Source organism: Trichomycterus rosablanca, chromosome 10 (assembly GCF_030014385.1).
Source record: "Trichomycterus rosablanca isolate fTriRos1 chromosome 10, fTriRos1.hap1, whole genome shotgun sequence".
In the NCBI taxonomy this organism is placed as follows: Eukaryota; Metazoa; Chordata; class Actinopteri; order Siluriformes; family Trichomycteridae; genus Trichomycterus; species Trichomycterus rosablanca.
In genome coordinates, this window is record NC_085997.1 from 25,197,660 (window position 1) to 25,216,819 (window position 19,160).

The 19,160-nt window shown below is 38.4% G+C and overlaps 1 protein-coding gene across 1 annotated transcript in view; it reads left to right on the top strand.

The window, feature by feature from the left end:
- Positions 1 to 15,361, top strand: part of bahcc1b (BAH domain and coiled-coil containing 1b) — a 121,072-nt gene extending 105,711 nt beyond the window's left edge. Inside the window, exons 15-28 of the mRNA XM_063003000.1 lie at positions 82 to 199; positions 445 to 592; positions 1,295 to 1,504; positions 2,293 to 2,445; positions 3,025 to 3,257; positions 6,002 to 6,134; positions 6,957 to 7,074; positions 7,227 to 7,302; positions 9,389 to 9,497; positions 9,650 to 9,766; positions 10,560 to 10,688; positions 11,308 to 12,503; positions 12,606 to 12,842; positions 12,993 to 15,361. Of these exons, the coding sequence (XP_062859070.1) occupies positions 82 to 199; positions 445 to 592; positions 1,295 to 1,504; positions 2,293 to 2,445; positions 3,025 to 3,257; positions 6,002 to 6,134; positions 6,957 to 7,074; positions 7,227 to 7,302; positions 9,389 to 9,497; positions 9,650 to 9,766; positions 10,560 to 10,688; positions 11,308 to 12,503; positions 12,606 to 12,842; positions 12,993 to 13,202 (3,187 nt within the window). The 3' untranslated portion in view covers positions 13,203 to 15,361. The remainder of the gene's footprint in view (positions 1 to 81; positions 200 to 444; positions 593 to 1,294; positions 1,505 to 2,292; positions 2,446 to 3,024; positions 3,258 to 6,001; positions 6,135 to 6,956; positions 7,075 to 7,226; positions 7,303 to 9,388; positions 9,498 to 9,649; positions 9,767 to 10,559; positions 10,689 to 11,307; positions 12,504 to 12,605; positions 12,843 to 12,992) is intronic.
- The last annotated feature ends 3,799 nt before the right edge of the window (positions 15,362 to 19,160 follow it).

The window sequence follows — 19,160 nt, forward strand, 5'->3', positions numbered from 1 at the left end:
GCCCTGCATTCTCCTCTGATCTCTCCTTTTCATCCCCTGCTCGCCACTCCTCTTATGAATTCTCTCTGTTCTGATGGACAGGTTGGTGGGAGCAGGGCCAGGTCTGCTTGCTACTGAAGAGGATCTGGCTGGAGGAGGGGACAAGGACACAAAGAAAAAGAGGACAGTCAGTAACACCTATTACATCAGTACCACACAGGTAAGTGGTCCATCTATCCCCTGCAGAGTCAATAGAACTGTAAAACAGTCACATTTACCAGTCAGGTGTTTTAAATCTGAAAGAAAAATGAAAGATCTAGAAAATGTGTATTTATATTTGCAAATTAACACTATATTTTGACCCCAAATCAAGTTTTCACATTTGCCTCCCAATTATAAATTTTATCTTGCTCCATCCCGCTACACTTTGTTCATCCTATTTTTCTTCTCCTTTTTTAAACAAAGGCTCCCTGTAGACAGAGAGGCAGGCCAAGACTGCTGGGCTCCAAGATGGCCCAACTTAAACAGAAGGCCAACACCAAGCGAGGATCCAGGATAGACAGCACTGCTGAGCATAATCATGGTAGCACAACGGGACGCCATAGTGACACAGGTACAAAAAATAGGACACACAAAAAATGAAAGAAACCTCAGTGTTAACGGTCAACAGTAGATGGAAAAAAAACAGAAACATATAGTTTTTCTATTTGTTATTATCAGTAAATTGACAGATATCTGACAGTACTTATGAAATGAATATGTTCAAAACACAAATTAACTGCTTAGGAGCTTCACATGATTCTACTAAATAATTAAAAGTGAAATAAGTGATTTTGCTAACTTTGTCTTTCAAAAATGTTGCATTCTTATTTATTGCATTTTAGTGTAACCAACCTACTGAAGAAATGCTCTAAACTCTGTATATACTGTGGTCTGTGATGAGTATCAAACCTACGTCTTTGGAGCTATGTGGCATAAACACTACTTACTGAGCCACTGTGCAACTCTTTTTTGCCCATTGACTCTAATAATTATTTGATTGAGTCATGGATGGGCATCACATTGGTGTAGCACACTAGTTAATGTTACACAGTTTCAGAAGGCTAGCTTTCGACCTTGCTTACAGTTAATGTCCATGGAGATTGGCATAGATTGGAAGCAACTGCCATAGACTGATGCCCTGTGCCTGATGTATTTTGCCCTGCAACCAGTTTTACTGGGGCCCGCCTTAACTCTGATCATAATAAAGTAGTTACTGGAAATATTTAAATAATAAATGTCATGTTTTGATTAGCCATGTGTGCCAATTCTACAGGGATTACTGAGACAGGAGACCATCAAAGTTCAGATAGCCAAAAAATAATGATGAAGAGAGGACGGAAGGCAAAGATTAACCTGGACCACGCCACCTCTCACATGCAAAATCGGGCACAGCAGATGGTACCCACCAGGCCCCTAAACAACACCAAGCAGGAGGTGACAGGAAAGGACAGCTCCTCCGTTGACAGCGAGTTGTCCGAGCCAGGTAAGTTATGATCTATCTGAAGAGAAAATGAGATGTATCCCACCATGTAGACCAGCAGACCTTTGACATCCCTGCTCTTCTGTCAGACTGTTAAAAATATATTAACAACTTCTTCTCAGGTGTGTCTCTTTAAAACCTGAGCTGCAAAACTACCTGGCCCTGCATTGCGTTTAGAATTTCAAACCAAGAGGTGGGAAAGGCAAAACCTGCAATTCATGTTTTCATCAGCAATAGAGGTTCACAAATATCACATATGAAGCCAAAGAAGTAATAAATGAAAACGTGAGCTAGAGCTTTTTCAGCTCTGTTGTAAGCGATATGTTAATTACCTCAAAGGTTATCCTTTTTACGTATTACAGGCATGCAAGAGTGTTGACGAGTGACAAGTGTGTTGGCACTGTGTTGACACTCGACACTTAACACTGTGCCATCTCTGCTCTATGTGAGACGCGTCGTCCACAGTGAGCAACTGCCAGTAGGGATCTGTGACTCTTAAACATGTGTGTATGTGGTTTAGGGCCAGAGACAGGGCAGCTACAGCGTTGTGGGTGGTCAATACATGCTTAGTGGTCAAACCTGTCATTGACTTGGCCTCCTACAGGTCTTGTGAACGTTGACAAGTACAGCCACATTTGGCTCCCCTAATGTGAACCCTCTTAAGTATTGAACAAATCATTCATCGAGAAGTATCATTGCAGGGCTTTTACACTAATTGCCTCTCTGATACCCTTAGAGTATTAAAGCCCAGTCAGAATGTCAGTCCATTTAGTCGATCCTCTATTCCACAGAGGAGGAAGATGATGGCATCTATGATATCGAAGAAGTGCCAGAGGACATCAAGAATCTATCTTTTAAATCACAGCTGCCTGGAGCTTGTGGTCCTTCCTCCATAGCGAAGCAAACTGTTAGACAGAATGCCAAGAGCAAGAAGGAGAGACAAGGTAAGTTGTATTCATTTTCGGGGGACGAATAAATTAAATACAAAGACACGATTGAAATTGAAGATGTTAGTGCAGCAGATAGCAATTCTGGATGCTGTATTATCAAAATAATAGAAAACTGCATGCTCGATATGTGTAGTAATTCCATGCATTACATAGGGGACATGCTGGCTTCTTAACAGCACACAGTGCACTATGTCGTCTTATTTGGGATTTACCATACTGGCTAAAATTATGATACATTCTGTTAGTATGTTTTTCACATCAGCATTTTTGGAAAGCTCCATTTACCTTCTTTACACTAAAATGCAGAAATACAGATTTTAGATGTATCCACTGAGATGTATTTTGGGGGTTAAAACAGTTTTATTGTGGATTAAAATGTAAGACGTATGAGGAGAAATATTTTTAAAGTTCCCATGTTATTGTGCACTAGGCCTTATGATCGCTGCATGTCCAGTATGTATTCTCATCATCCACCTATGGTGGTCGAACCTGAATAAATAAGTTAACTAAAGATAAACAAATGAACCAATGACCAGACTGGAAATACCTTCTCTTTCTACCTACACCTTCTAGGGTCTGTAAATGTGATGCTCTACAAGGCAGAGGTGAAGCACAGAAAAAGGGCCCCCTGTAGGCCAACAATGCATAGTAAAGACAGAATTTGTCCGATGGTGCAGAAGAGACCAAGTGGGCTCAAGTGGAGGGGTGTTTCTCAGGAGAACAGCTTTCATCATACTAGGGTCCTCAAATCTATTTACAATCCATCCAAAAGGACAACTGGGAAAGAGTCTACAATCCATGGAAAGGTTAGTAGACTTTTGTTCTGGGCATTTTAAATTAATAGGCAGTATTTATGTATTCAGTCATAGTGGATTCAAGTGCACAGCCCTCCTTAACTACAATTGATGAAGAGTGTTTATGAAACTGTAAAGGAAGGGAGAGGAACAGGAAATATTGGAATTAAGTTTAGGATGGCTTCTTTTTCTTCTTTTTGACGTATCGTTTTTCAGCTGGTTAGATGTAGATAAGTTGGTTGAGTTCTTGCTGTTTGGGGCTTTATGGGCTGTGGTAGGAAATCGTGGCATTGGATGAGTGGACTTGTTGGGATTGTGTGATTGGTGGGTTTCATTTAAGCTATTAATTTGTTGATTCATTTACTGTTTGCCAATAAAAAAGGTTTATCCGCAAATGAGCAAACCAGAGGTATGCAAGGAATAACTCAGTTAGTTAAATGAGGAAAAAATCTTCACAGAAACATTTACATTTGCTGCATTTAGCAGACGCTTTAATCCCAGATGACTTACAATTATCACTGAATACAATCAAGCAATTGAGGCTCAAGGGCCTTGCTTGGGGACCCAACGGTGGCAACTTGGTGATCATGGGGTTTGAACCAGCAGCCTTATGATTACTAGTCCAATACCTTAACTGCTGAGCTACTTCCCATCTTCACACTGGGTAATGTGAAGATGTGTGGGTGTGACTACGGTGTAGACATGCATGCAGAACTTTGAATGATAATGCAAAGCATCTGGCATGATTGCAGTTATTACATGTTGTGTAGTTATCTAGATACTTGACGGGTAGTCCTCGAGCACTTGCGATCTTAAGGATGTGAACATATGTTAGAAGATGCTCTAGAGGGTTGAACATAAGGTATTGGCAGGTGGTACAGGTTGAAGTGCTATAGCTGCGTAAGTGTTTTAAAGTTGGTTGTAGGTATAGTCAATATTTGAGCAATTTGAATACCTGACTGAATTTGATCAGCCTGCAAAAAAAAAAAAAAGGGGGGGGGGGGTGTATTTGATGAAAATGGAGTAGGTTGTTGAGTTAAAAGAGGAGTGAATGAACATTTTTTTGCTGTTGTTTTTGTTTGGTTTAACATAATGTTAGCATATGTGGCTTCTGTCATGACAGACACCTGGTTCCATAAAAAATTTACTTAAGCAATATAGAGGGATATGAGAGGGGGTGATATACTGATTAGATTATAGTGATTATAGTAATATACTGTAAATATATTGTAGACACGCTGAGTGGTTCTTATTTTTATAACAATTCTGTTGTTGATTAACTTGTAGTCACTGTCGTTTTTATGGCCTTAAGGCATCAAAGCATTCCAAGCCTTGATGCACCCACCACCATGCTTTACAGATCTGATGTTGACTTTAGGTCTTTTGTTGTCCATTCCTATGGAAGGTAGCCACATAAATAATTTCCTTTATTTGTAGATACATTTGTAGTAACTGCTACAGCACATCCAATTTTATCTTCACTCATTGTCTGTTTTACCACTGCTTTAATATGGTCATGGTTGCAGTGGGCTTGATTTATTGAACGAAAGGCAGGAAACACCTTGGACAGATCGACAGTCCATCACATGGCAGACTCATATACACACACACATTCACACTTGGGGCAATTTATAGTAGATCCAATTAACCTGAGCACCTGGAGGAAACCCATACGGTCACATTGAGAACATGCAGATTTCACAGAGGAACGACACTGGTCCCCAGCTGGGAAATTGTACCCAGGTCCTTCTTGCTGTGAGGTGACAGTTCCATCCACTGCGCTTCCATGTCATCCACCAATCTCATCTTTTAATGGTAACTTGGCTAGTGTTGCACTCAGACAGTGTTTATGTGGGTCATGTTGTTATTTCAGAGGAAAAGGTGTTTGTTAGAAAATGTGTCATCTCATAGTGACGAGATTCTTTGGAACAAAAGGCTAAAAAAACAAACAGGTTAGACACAGTAATTGACCCTCAAGTAAATTATATCAGAGTAATTAAGCAACATCATTCCACATCATTTTTTAACAATTGGGGTGTAAAACACAGGATGTTTTGCTGTTCTGTTACTATGACGCACTTGATCTCACTGACTTGGAATCATGGCACCCATAAAAACTCATAGTCTTGAGAGAGATTTTGCAATCTTGTTTTATCGAATGATCAGATGCACTCATAAATCTCATCACAATAAAACAAGATGGGCTTGGCTGGGTATTTTGCAGGTTGAATCATGCATTATTTAAATAAACCAGTCAGTGGTTTTGAAAAGATTTCCCCAGAAGCTGTCACCTGCAGTATTATTGATGTCATTATCAAGGTGTTGCAAAAGAACTTTGACTGCCCAATCAGTGGGTGTGTGGTGGGAAATTCCTCATCCGAGCAAGGAAATGGATAAAGAACTAAGACATACACCCACACACACCATTTCTCATCAATGCCTTGCCTTGAAGGCAAAGGCAGTAGTAAAACTATGCGTCTTCTGCAATAGTAAAACTTCTGTCATCATAATTCATGTTAAGCTTTTATGCAATGCTATAAGCCAGATGTACACAAGAATAAACCTGTTATCAGAAATTATTTGTGTTGAGTAAATCTGCATGAATACACCTGTCAATAAAAGGAGCGCTGGATCAGTGTGTGAGCAGTTAGAAATTCCTACAGTATGTGAAAGTTAGATGTTCTTATGTGAAAAGTAAAGCGTAAATGTGTCAGTGAGAGGAAGCGTGCTCACTCTCTGTTGTTTAACCATTTTAGGATGCCAAAAGGCAAGGCATGAGCCAGCTGCTGGAGAACTTTACTGCAGACGAGGGATTCCGCATGAATGATGACAGCAGCTTCTCAGAAGGGGAGGAGGATGGAGAGGAGCAACACAGGAATACAGTGCCAGGTGAGCAAGCACAATAGCACGTATACAGTCATCTGGAATGATTAACTGATTTTCAACTGAAACTCAAACATGTTACCCTTAATATGAACACATCACAGATTGTTCTTTTTATTACATTATGCAAATTTTATAACTTCTCCAGAAATGGCAGTTGTATTCTATCTTAACTGTAAGTTGATTTGGATAAATTATACAAAGCTTCTAAAATGCACAACAGAAAAGCTTTCAACCTATCAGCAAGAGATTACTATTTAAATTCCTGACAATGTCATAGGGGGTGGCATGTAGCACTGTCAAAGCAAGAAGGTCCTGGGTTCAATCCCCAGGTGGGGCGGTCCGGGTCCTTTCTGTGTGGAGTTTGCATGTTCTCCCCGTGTCTGCGTGGATTTCCTTCGGGAGCCCCGGTTTCCTCCCACAGTCCAAAGACATGCAAGTGAGGTGAATTGAAGATACAAAATTGTCCATGACTGTGTTTAAGATTAAACTTGTGAACTGATTAATCTTGTGTAATGAGTAACTACCGTTTCTGTCATGAATGTAACCAAAGTGTAAAACATGACATTAAAATCCAAATAAACAAACAAACAAACAATGTCATAGTCTGGGAATCCTGGGGGATTTAATAAATAACTTAACCCTTACTCTAATATTGATCCTCATCATCAAGCGGACCCCATGGCTATGTGTTAAGAACCCCTTAAACTTTTAAAAGAAAGATTTTCACACCATGTATTGCCACTGAACAAATCAACATACACAGGCACCAGTAACATTAACATTTAAATGTTACAATTTTCATTTTTTTTTTTTTGCTGTTTACAGCCCTGCCTAACTGTGTTCTGACCAAAGAAGCCCTGCGTGATGGACTGAAGGTGTTAATCTCTAAGGAAGATGAGCTGCTTTATGCTGCATATGTGCACACACTGGATCTACCTGACATGTAAGCTTCTAGTTCTTTGTATCTATGTTACATAAAATCTAATCAATCATAAAGTCTAATCAGCAAATACAAATCTGTTTGAAATGTGTACGTTTTAAATAGCATATTACATATAGCCTTCATTTGTGTTTTCCTCTAATGCTTTGTACCAGCTACAGCATTGTCATTGAAGGCGAGAGAGGAAACAGGCCAAGGATCTACTCACTGGAACAATTGCTTCAGGAAGCAGTAAGACTTGTTTTATCTCAGACCATGTACATATCTCCTACAAGAACACTGATATTATGTGTGATGGATACATTACTTACCCTAACACAGACTAACACATGCTCACTGCTGCATCTGCTAGAGTCTGTAACATCTGTATGAGTCTGTTTACACGTACTGAGTAAATTGTCATATTTTCTGTGTATGTTTGGTTCAGATCTAACTTAAGGCATGTTGGAGTTTACATATGTTCCTATGTTTCTGCTAATTTTTTATTTCATTGAACACAAATTCGTCAGCACAGAACCATTCCAGAAACATCTGGTTGTAATAGACGTGCAGTTTGTTTGAGTATGTGTGCACATGTGTGTGTCCTTGCATGTGGGATCGATATTTGGAAGAGAAAACACAGGTCATGGTTTAGCATTGCTGTCAGTGTGTAGCTCCAGGTTACAGATCTACTCTTAATTCAGATCAGCAGTGGAGTGTATACCTTTATATACAGTTACAGGTGCTTAATGCAGATGTTTCTGGTAAACTGTTTTAGCACTCTGGGAATCTTGCAGAGAAACTTAAAGTGCTATAATAATTAATTCAATTATTTATTAACATATTTATGGCTGAACAGAGGCCACATGTATTCACATGTTAATGTAATCCAGTGGGGAGTGGGAAGCTGATTATGAAGTTAAAAACCAACAGTGTTTTGTGACAAAACACTTTCTTTTGAATACATTAGATGCACTGGTTCTTTCATTCATCCTTTTCCGTCTCTGCTTTATGATGGGAAAAAAAAGAACTGTCTTACTGCTTGAGTGAGTTTTTGGCATAAGGGACGGCCTATAAAGAGCCCTGCTCCCCAGTCTCTATTAGTAAAGGAGAGTCAGAATTAGAATTAGTGCAATTTTCAAATGTTACAATGTAAAAAGAACATAATCTTTAAATACAGTATATCACTTTATGATGCAATCTGCAAATCATGCTACATGATTATTTAAAAAAGCAAAACAAATGAATGAATAAATACCTAGATAAAAGCTGTCTTGTTTGTCTCTATAAACTGTGTGGTATTTTTGTGTAACCATAGACAGAACAGACTGAATTTTCATGGTTGTTGCATCTTTATCTGTTTTGGTACCCTGCAACTTTACCTCGTAACTGCTAAGCTCATCAAATGCGTAATTGGATGCTGTTTTTTTATGCCTATAGAATAATAAAATCCCTGCTTGCAAGGCTTGTCATACCCTAAGCAAGTAGCAAATATATTGCACTGGAGAACAATTTGTCAGTGTCTCGTAATATTTATAAAGAAACTATATTTAAATTACTTGTTATTATTTGGGGGACCAAAGTAGTCCACTGGAAACCACTGTGGTATGATACAAACAGAATTTACTCTGTAGGAGTGGGCAAGACAAATGTAGCCAGAGCATCCACAGAAGCTGGCAATCAATGGATTCAAATACAGATTTGTGCACATCTCTACAATGAAGACTGTATTTTCTAATACAGAGCCCAAGTTGCCATGTAGTTCTTATAACATTATCTTTTTTATGTACCATTACATTTCCTCAATCTGTTGCTGGCTTTCAGCCTCTTATCAGCCATTCACTTCCAACATCATTACCTAAGGATCTGGCCAAATATTAAATCCTCTGCCAGTGTGTTCCATCAGATGACCCTTGCCACAGCAACCTTATTTGTGCCAGGCCTGAAAGAGAGCTCAGTGCCAGGATAGGCTGTGTAGAGGGAGGATAGTTGGCAGGATCACAATAAAGTCATCAGTTTAGACTTTTTTATCTTTTTGTTTCTAAGCAGACATCTATTCATTGATGCTGATTTCCTGCCTTTTGATAGTGTGTTCTAAAAAAGTGCTAGAACAAAATCACAATAGGATATAGGATTGCTTATGGGTATGGGTTTTATATAGGCTGCAGTCTGTGTGGGCTGATGTGTTGGTTTTCTGTGCCATTGCTTTTTTTTCCAAATGTGTCCATTTAACCCACCTTAATTAGATGCAACTTTATATTTTTGACTTCTGAAAGGTTCTAAATATGATTTGTTGTTTTTGCATGTCTACAATGTAATTCTTGTCCATTTTTGTCAGGTTTTAGATGTGCGACTGGATACAGTGGATGCTCTTATTAATGGAACAAGAGTGTGTGCTTATTGGAGTGAACGTTCTAAGTGTCTGTACCCTGGATATGTCCGTAGAGGTAAAAAAAAAAAAAAAAATTCACAAACACACTCTCAATGCTTTTAAACACACTTGAACTTCCCAGACATTAAAATCTTGTTTTAGTCAGTTTCTGCAGTTTCTGAATTTAAAGATCTTGGCTAAGTTGAACATTGATATTACGTTGTGCAGGCAGCCCAGGAGAGGAGCAGAAGGAAGGTTCTGTTATGGTGGAGTTTGATGATGGAGATCGTGGCTGGATTTCCCTGCCCAACATTCGCCTTCTTCCCCCTGGTTACCAAATATACTGTAAGTTTGTAGATTATCTTGGATTACTTATTCAGTGAAATTCAGTGGTGATTAATAAAACAGTTTGCCTTATTTATTTCTTTATCCATATTTAAGTATTATTGAGCATTAATTATTGATACCTTAAATGAAAGACTATTGGGCCTTTAGAGATCCAGTACTTTATCCTCAATTGTACTCCACAACACTTTTTCTGAAAGCAACAAACATAAACTGCATACCTTTTGGTTTATATCGCCAAGGTGGAGATTTTCCTGATACTTCTGCTTAAATGAGCTCAATAGGCAGTCAGTTAGTTATGGTGTTAATTAAAATTTCAAAGCTCAGGAAAGTTAAAGTATTGTTAACAAAGTTACTGTAGCTGTCATGTGGGTTGCTATCTTGAGATGATACTATAATTTAAGCTATTTAATTTAAGTTTCTAATTTAATGAACTATAATTTAATGTCCTGTTATTTAAAATAAAATAAAAAAATAGGTTTAAGAGTTAAAAATATGTTGCATTGTTCACACAGCAGGTAAAGAGGCAGTTAAAGTGTCTAGAATTTCTTAAGCAGAGAGCAACTCTCTAAAACAGTGATGTAGAGAGCCTAATCCTGGCATAATAACATCATCTTTATCAAAGCAATAACGATTGATGTCATTCTAAATTGGCTCTAGTGGCTATACCACTAGGGAGAGAGTGCCAAGGGGTTTAAAAAGAAATCAAATTTTAGAAAGACGTATAATTTTATTTATTTTAATAAGAGACTTCAAAATCTAAATTTAAACCTGTGTGATTTGTGCGCTGCAGGTGCTGAACCCTCCCCAGCTCTATTGGCTTCTCCAACTCGCCGCAGACGGAGAAGCTCCACTCAGGAGAAGAACACCTACCAAAATGATGTCTCTTCAGAATGGAAAACAGCTATTAAAGCCAAACCAGGTAAGTGACCAGAAATCTGGTTTAAAAAAAATCCACTTCAACAAAAGTCACTGTCATTGTTTTACTGGTAAAAAATCTCTACCAGACTGATGTGTCATATGCCTTCCTTCCCTTTTAAATCATCATATTGGTGACATGGCCTAACAGGTCCCATCCCATCCCTTCCCATACACCACCATCTGCCAAAACATTTTCATTTTATATGGGTGTTTCTTAACTTTTAAGACACCCTGCAGAAAAACCCTTGCCAAAAAAGCTATATGTCTGCCTCACCAGTGTAGAGCCTGCAGCAATGCTGAAGTGACACGTTTTTCCATGTCTGGTGTAAAACAGGAGTAATGTACAATTTATAATTCAAACTTAGACTTTTTAGATATGCCTCAAAACTAACTGAGTAACAGATCTTATCTGAAAAAGCTTGACAATACAAAAGAATCAGATTTACTTCCTTTTAAAGTTCTCAGACATATTAATTTCATGCAGCAGCAAGTATCGGAAACAATTACAAATATAAATAAGTCACTGTGTAATTAACTAAATAAACAATGGCTTCCATTTGTTGCTGAGGGTTTTCATTTGTGTTAATTTTTTCATTTGTTATTTTACTTTGCTTTTACAGGTAGACCCAAGTCGGTCAGTTTGTCAACAAAAAGCAGTGCTTCTGAGAATGTAACCCCATCTCTTCCTACCTGGCCGTCTGTTACGATGTCCAAAAAGAGACCTTACTTGGATTTGTTTCAGTTCAATGGACTGTCCAGGAAAACTTTAAAGGTGAAGGAAACAGACATGTTCCCCTTACTTGGCTCTACCATGGGTACCCCAGCTAAAGGGATCTTTGGCACCTCCTTTGAGGTCGATTCTTTTAGCAGCATTGCTAATGGTTATACAAGCTTTTGTAATCAACAACCACAAGCTGGGTTACAGGTTGGTCACAAGAGCACCTCAAATATTAGAGGAAGAAAGACAGGAGATAGAAAAGAGTACCTGATAAAGCTGGACCATGAAGGAGTTACCTCTCCGAAGACAAAGAATGGAAAAGCACTTATGCTTCTTGGAAATGGAGAATTCGATACGAAAGGAGCAAGAGTTGAAAAGGGTTCTGGGACCAAAGGAACAAGAGATCTGACCTCTCCTATAGACTGCTCCCAATCAATGTTACTGGTGAAGGATACGAAACGAGGTAGCAGCCACCTCATTAAAGGTTCATCTGACGTGCGGAAACACTCTAAGCCTTTGGGTCTAGGACTTGGTGACTATGCAGATTATGGGTTGAACTTCCATAGTGATTGTCTTAGCTCCTACTCAGACATGGATGAAGATGAAGAAGAGGAGGATGCAAGAAGGGCAACAATGCACAACCCTGGACGCTTTCTCTCTCGTCTCTCTATCTCCTCCTCCTCCTCAGGTTCATCTAGCTCATCGAGTTCAGGCTCGCTGTCCAGTTCAAGTGTCTGCTCTTCTGACAATGACTCCTCCTACAGTTCAGATGAAGAGGAAGCATCTCAGCTTCTACTGCAGGGCTGCCTGTCCTCCCATCATGCAGTACTTCAACAGCAGCAGCATCCTGATCCAACAACAGTCCCGCCACGTCAAGCTTTCACTGCTAAAGCCATGGGTGTCACCAGCTCTAAAGCCATGGCTAGCAATGGTACAGGCAAACACCAGAGAAAAAAGGAGATTTCCAGTAATTCACTGACTACAGCACAATCCAAATCCTCCAAGGACTGTCCCAAAAAACAAAAGTCAGAGAGCCCACCCAGCTCAACATTTATGTCAGTGCGTCAGCTGTGGAGGTGGTCCGGAAACCCTACTCAGGTAAGTCTCTTAATGATTAAGCACTAGGGTGCAAATCATTATTACACATAAAATATTTGAACATGCATTTAGACTTCATGCGCTATACTCTGTTTTCTTTAGAGACGAGGTCTGAAGGGAAAGGCCAGGAAACTCTTTTACAAGGCCATTGTCCGGGGTAAAGATATAATTAGAGTGGGTGACTGTGCAGTGTTTTTATCTTCTGGTCGACCTCATCTCCCATATATTGGACGCATCGAGAGCCTGTGGGAATCCTGGGCTAGCAATATGGTTGTAAAGGTGAAGTGGTTCTACCACCCTGAAGAGACAAAACTTGGAAAAAATCACCGGGATGGCAAGGTACACTTTAAAAACATTATGAAGTCAGCATGGCACTTGCAGAAAAAATACTGCCACCATTTTTTTTAAAGCAAACTATGTAGCAAAAATGCACAAAAACAGTTGTATAAGGGTATACAGAAATGTAACTTTATTGTTTTTTCTTCTCAGAATGCCCTGTACCAGTCTTGCCATGAGGATGAAAATGATGTTCAGACCATCTCCCATAAGTGCCAGGTGGTAAGCCGGGTCGAGTACGAACATCTTAGCCGTCTGAGAAAACCCAACAGCAACAGCCAGGACCTATACTACCTGGCAGGAACATACGACCCTACTAGTGGCCAACTGGTCACAGCTGAAGGAGTATCAATCATCTGCTAACCTTCTATCATATGGATGTACTACTGAAGAATCTTTCCTTCTTTTAAGGAGGATCCTGGAAGGGCTGACAATCGATTTTTACTGTGCTCTTAATTCTTTTTAACCCCTCATAACTGGACACTAAATGAAGAAGAGAAGATGTTTCGCTTTGAGGTTGCACCTCATTCATTTCTGCTCTTAACTTTTGGGACTTTCACACTCAACAGCCAAGGAACAATATTGTAGTTCTCAGTGAAAATAATGAGGCACTGGACATATTTTAAACAGGATATTTATACTGACTGGGTTGAGGATGTAAGAGATTTACATTTTAGAAACCCTGAATGAAGGTGCGTTCACTGTACCCCGATCGTCTTTATCATATTAAGCTCCCTGTAAGTCTGCTGGACCAAAACAACGGCATGGTGTGAGTGTGTGAATGTGTCCGTACAGGGGTCAGCTACATACAAAAGGGGTGTCACTCTGTAGACATAAAGCCCCTCATGGCACTACATTTTCACATTATCACTATCTTGGATGTACAGTTCACTCTGACACCTCTGGGTATCCATGAGTTTCTGGGGATTTTTAATGCCCACACAACAAAACATTAATATAATTTTAATTTAAACTTCTGATTTTTTTTCAATCAAGCCATACACTTTAGTACCTCTTACTTACTGTACTTTTTATTCAGGTGTATAGTTGTATAATTGTTTATTTGATGTGTGTAAATATATAAATATATATATAAAAAGTATTAACTGTAAATGTAATATAAATGAAGAGAGAACTCTTTTGCTCTTAAATGCTCTTGATTGTGTTATTTTTTTAAAAATATTTTTGTGTTATTTTTGTGTTTGATTGTGGGATGTGTGTTCCCAGAAACACCACCCAACACTGAATATGCTCTGTTCTCTGTGAGCTGGGTCAATTTAGTATAAATACTGCAACAGTGGGATTGAACAGTCCACTCTGAGTTTGGCTGGTTAATGGGAAACAGGCAATCTGTGTACTCCTAATTGTTACCCTTTTCATATTTGTGTTTTAGTTTTTTATTTAGCTTTGTCTAAAATCAAAATCATTTGTGCAATGCGTTGCCCTCTGTGTGGGTTATGAATAGAACAAATGCGATTTAAAGCCTTTGTGGCACTTTGCACTCAAGACAAGTTGCCAATACATCCATGTATTGCCAGATCAATACAGTATGTAGGTAGAACATTGTTTACCTAATAGATAGATAGCTAATTTAAAAAAAAAAATCTGGCCTCCCAAATAGAAACCAAAGCACCTCCAAGGGTTATTTTACAAATTGCAATAAATGAATGAAGTCTGTGTAAATAGTATAAGGTATAAGTTAAGGGAGCCCTGCAATTTTTTTTCTGCTGGTGTATTTTAAATCACTTGACAATGTTCATACTTGCTATAGTGCAGTTACTGTTTTGTTTGCTTTAATACGACTGAAGCAGCTTTATGTTTCTGTAATGTTGCTGTAAGGCTTCCATGTGGGTAACAGCAATGCTGTGTTGAGGATTGATCTGCAGCATACCAGCAGGCACTTCAGGCCCTCAAAGGCTTTTGAAGGCCTGTGTCATGTGATCATGAAGGACAATCAGAACCTGTGTGAGAGGGTGGTTTAAAACTGATCAAATCTTACTTTTGCCTCTCGTCACTTTTAATTCCTGCTTTGCCAAAAATTTTGTTTTATACCTTTCTCCATTGTCTTTGTCTGATATTTTTGTCTGATATGCAAGCCTGTAAAGACTGTTCAGTGTAGATTTGAGGAAAGGACAGAAATGCCTTTCAGTTCATAAGACTAACTCTTTAAAATGACTTTGTTGCTGTTACACTGCAGAAGCAAAAGCTTTAAAACATATGTGAAATATTCATGTAAAGTCACTTTTTGGGTCTATAAAAAGAAAACAATTATTTTCATAACTAAAACACTGGATTCTTTAATGATTCTGGTAACACTGGCGTCAATGGTCTGCCAGAAAGTTGTGCAAGCCTCAGAAGAAAGTGGAATCATTCTACAACCTAAGACCCACTGGGAATTCATTTTTTTGGACTGATGTACTTTTTAACATTATGGGGATATTTGCATTGTTTAGACAAGTTATTTATCTTAATTTTAATGCATTTGTTTTGCCTTTTAATAAAAAAAGATTGCAAATTTAAAATACATTGGTGTGTTTTTTGTGGACTAATCCCTGTGTGTTTAGTTACATTGCATTTATTGTTTGTACAGTATACCAGAACATTTTTTATTAAAAAGTAGTTACAGTTTATTATTGGTAACCTAGCTATCTTTTTAGCTTTGGCACCAATTAAACATGGTATTTGGTAGCAGGGCTATATTTATATATATATTTATATATTATATATGTATATTTTTGGATACAAAATCATATAGATAAAAACTGCAACAACTTCCTTGTGTATATTGTTTTTATACTTCTCAAGTGGTGCCGCCACCACCAATTCTGCCCATAAAAAGTATTTTAAGTTATTTATTAACATGTCTGAACACTATCAAGCTGAGGTAGGCTTGCTGCAATAAGATTTTTTATTGGTAGGTAATCTGACAAGACAAATATTGTTGTTATTTAGGAACCACCTAAACAATATACCAGTGAGAATTTAAAACAGTGAGCCAGTCCCACACAGCAGATGCTGCTAAGTTGTTAATAATTAATACTTTTTAAAAATGTCCTCGGTAGGACTTGAGACAGCAGCCACTTACATTTTTTGAGTTTCTTGTCTTGGGAATACAGTGCACTTTCCAAATTTCTCCTTTCCAACTTCTCTGTGCCTAGGTGGACTTCAAAAACCTTGAGACCTACTCTTCCCACTGTAGATTTTCTGGTGGCTGTGGGGGTTCGATCTTCCCCCGAGACCCATGCAAAAGAGCTTCGCTTTTCCCAAATTTACCTTAGCAAAAGATGTGTTACTGTAGATGTTTAGACTGTTTTGTCATTCGCGTAAGCCAACACAATAACCCTGGAATTACAGGGTCCTTGTATTCTTACTACTTTTATTTTTCTCCTTAGTAAACACAGTAATGACTCCCCCCCCCCTCCCATTTTAATTTTAATTAAGTCATGTAGCTTCCGTGTGCAGTAGTTTTATGTATCTTAGAAATCTTTCTCCAAGCCCAAAATTGCTTGAGTTAGTCATAGCCCATTCAATCAAAAGCCTTTTCTTGATCAAGTGAGACCAGTTCGTATCAAGGAGTTTATAGAGATCTAGAATGTCTCTAATTAAAAAAAAGAACTGTCTATAATTGATCAATCAACATGGAATGCAGTATGTTCGGTCCTTGTGACTAATTTATGCCAGGGTAAGATATTATCTGTGAAAAGTTGGGGCCACAGGTTTCTAGTTTTCATAAGTCACATAAGTCACCTTTTTAGGTAACAGAGTTATCACTGCCCACCGGCAGCTAAGTGGCAGCACTCCTGTTAAACAGTGTTCATTTGGCATAAACAGCAAATCTTGTCCCACTGTAGAACATAGTGCCTTATAAAACACTACAGGATGTTGTATATCCTTGTATATCCCAGGTGCTCTGCCTGCTGTCATCTCAAAGGCAGCGGTTTTGAGCTTCTCCAGGGACAAATGAGCATCCAGATCCATATGATCCATCTCTATAATGTTAGATTCGAGTGTTTTCAACACTTGTTTGTCTTTGACTGAGGAATGAGATATAGGTTATTGGCAAAACAGCTTAATCTGAGTTTTTCCCACCATTGCTTTATGGGCTTAAAATGGACTTTTTCTCATTTCATTTCATTCATTCCAGAAAAGTGGAAGATGGAAGCAAAAGGCTACCTACATCTTGCAAGAGTGTTACATTAAATTTTCCTGATGCCGAAAGATATGTAAATTATTATGACATGGGGTCAGAGAACCCCACTGGTGCAATGGATGCACCAAATTTATTGCAATTTTGCTTTCTGACATAATAGCTCACCAAAATGATTTGACAAAAAAAGTTGTCATGCTCATCCTTTCCCCTACTGTTTTGTGCCAGGTAAACTGTTTTTTGATGGATGTTTGATCATTTAAGTGTCAACCAGGTCATACTGTTGACACAGAGGCAAAAATTGTATTTGGGTTGAGCTGTGTCAATTTCATCCTTAGTAAGTCCCTTTCTCTCTAGCTGTGTTTGGTGAACATATGTTAATGAGTATGCATTTTTGTTCATATATATATTTACACAGACTGTTAACATATGACCTTTTTTAAATTATAGACACAGGCAGAATGGTAGAACATAAAATAGCTACTCCTGCACTTACATTTGTGCCATTGCTCATTAAAATTTGGCCTTTCCACCACATCTGCCACTGTACCATATCATTACTGTCACTGTGTGTTTCCTCGTAGAAATAGTATGTTTATGTTTTTAATGTACTCTGATAGTGCTTATTTTTTGTACATGTCCCTGGTACCGTTTATGGTCTTTGTTTTACCAGTTATTATGCCACTTAATGGCACATAGTTAGCTCTGTTGGTTGTCTCTGGTTCCTGTGATTCGCTGTCATTTCCACTAACACAGTCAGCGTAAGACCTAACATTTGTGTTACTTTATTCCTAGTTTCACTACTGTTGGTTGTATTATTACCAGTATCAGTATTATCATTAGGTTTGCTATTGTTCTGGTTTGAATCAGATATTACACTGCCACTGTTATTGGCATCTGTTCTAACCCCTGCTACCATAGCTTTTACCATTTGGTATTCATTTTGTTTCATCTATGCCCTTTTTTGTTTTCTATTTTGTTGATTTCCTGTAGAGCTTCTGGTTTTTTGTTTTTTTTACTTAGAAACATTAACACTTGTCTGTGGAAAGACATTGCATGTTTCACTGCATCACATGTTTTAATTGACCATAAATTAATTCATTTTATTGTACTAGCTATTTTCCCAAACTAAGCTAGCTTTTTTATGAAGAAAGGAACATTTGAAATAATTTCCTTCTTTGCCAGTCCATTCACCCAAATTCCACTTTCAAGTAGTTTCAGCTTCTAGATCTTTCTTTAAAAAGACCACCACAACATGGTTCATTCTGGAAGCTAAGTAGATAGAATCACACCTTGCCTGCTCCCTAATTGTGAAGAATCGTGAAGAGACAGCACCTCTACGCCAGCCTTATGGGTGAGGGCATTCGGCACTGTGTAAAGCACTAAAGCTTTTTGTTCATGTTAACTCTTAGTCTTTATGGGAAAATGAGTTTGAACAGTTAGAAAGAATTGGCAAGATGCCAGAGAGCGCCACACGTCTCTCAGACTCAGAGAGAGAGAGAGAGAGAGAGAGAGGAGGTGAAGGACATGGACGCAAGAAAAAAGTCTAGACAGCAGCATATGAGTTTGCCTCTAGGCACTGCAGGTGGCATAAATGTTTGAATTTTTCAAAGAAATAGACCCATTAAGGACATAATGTAATCATATCATGTTCTTCCACCCACTGCAGGCACACATGGGAACAGGGGAAGTGTATATGTACGGGAAAGTTGATATACTCCCCACAGAGATATGACTTTAACCAACAATGTGAATGAATTATAACATTTATTTGAATATAGTTGACGTCAAAAGTTTACATACACCTGTATGTGGCATATATTGTATGTATGTGATAAGAGTTTTGTTTTTATTCTTAAAACTCATTAAGTTTTTTGAGTTTTTTTAAATAGACATTTACAGATTTATGGAGATTTTGGATCAGGTGCTACTTTTTTAATGGCTGTCTCTAAAACCATAGTGATGTGAACATGTAATTTATAGCAGACCTGTTTTGATTACATCTGACCATTCAGTCAAATTTCTCTCAGTATTAGGTGAGGGTTTCAGTTTTCTTCTTAACTCGAAAAGCCACCAGCTGTAGCCAATCATAGTGAGTGTATGTATAAACTGTACAGTACATACAAGAGATCCACACTCGAGTTAGTGACTCAATTCCGAGTCGCACTTAAGTC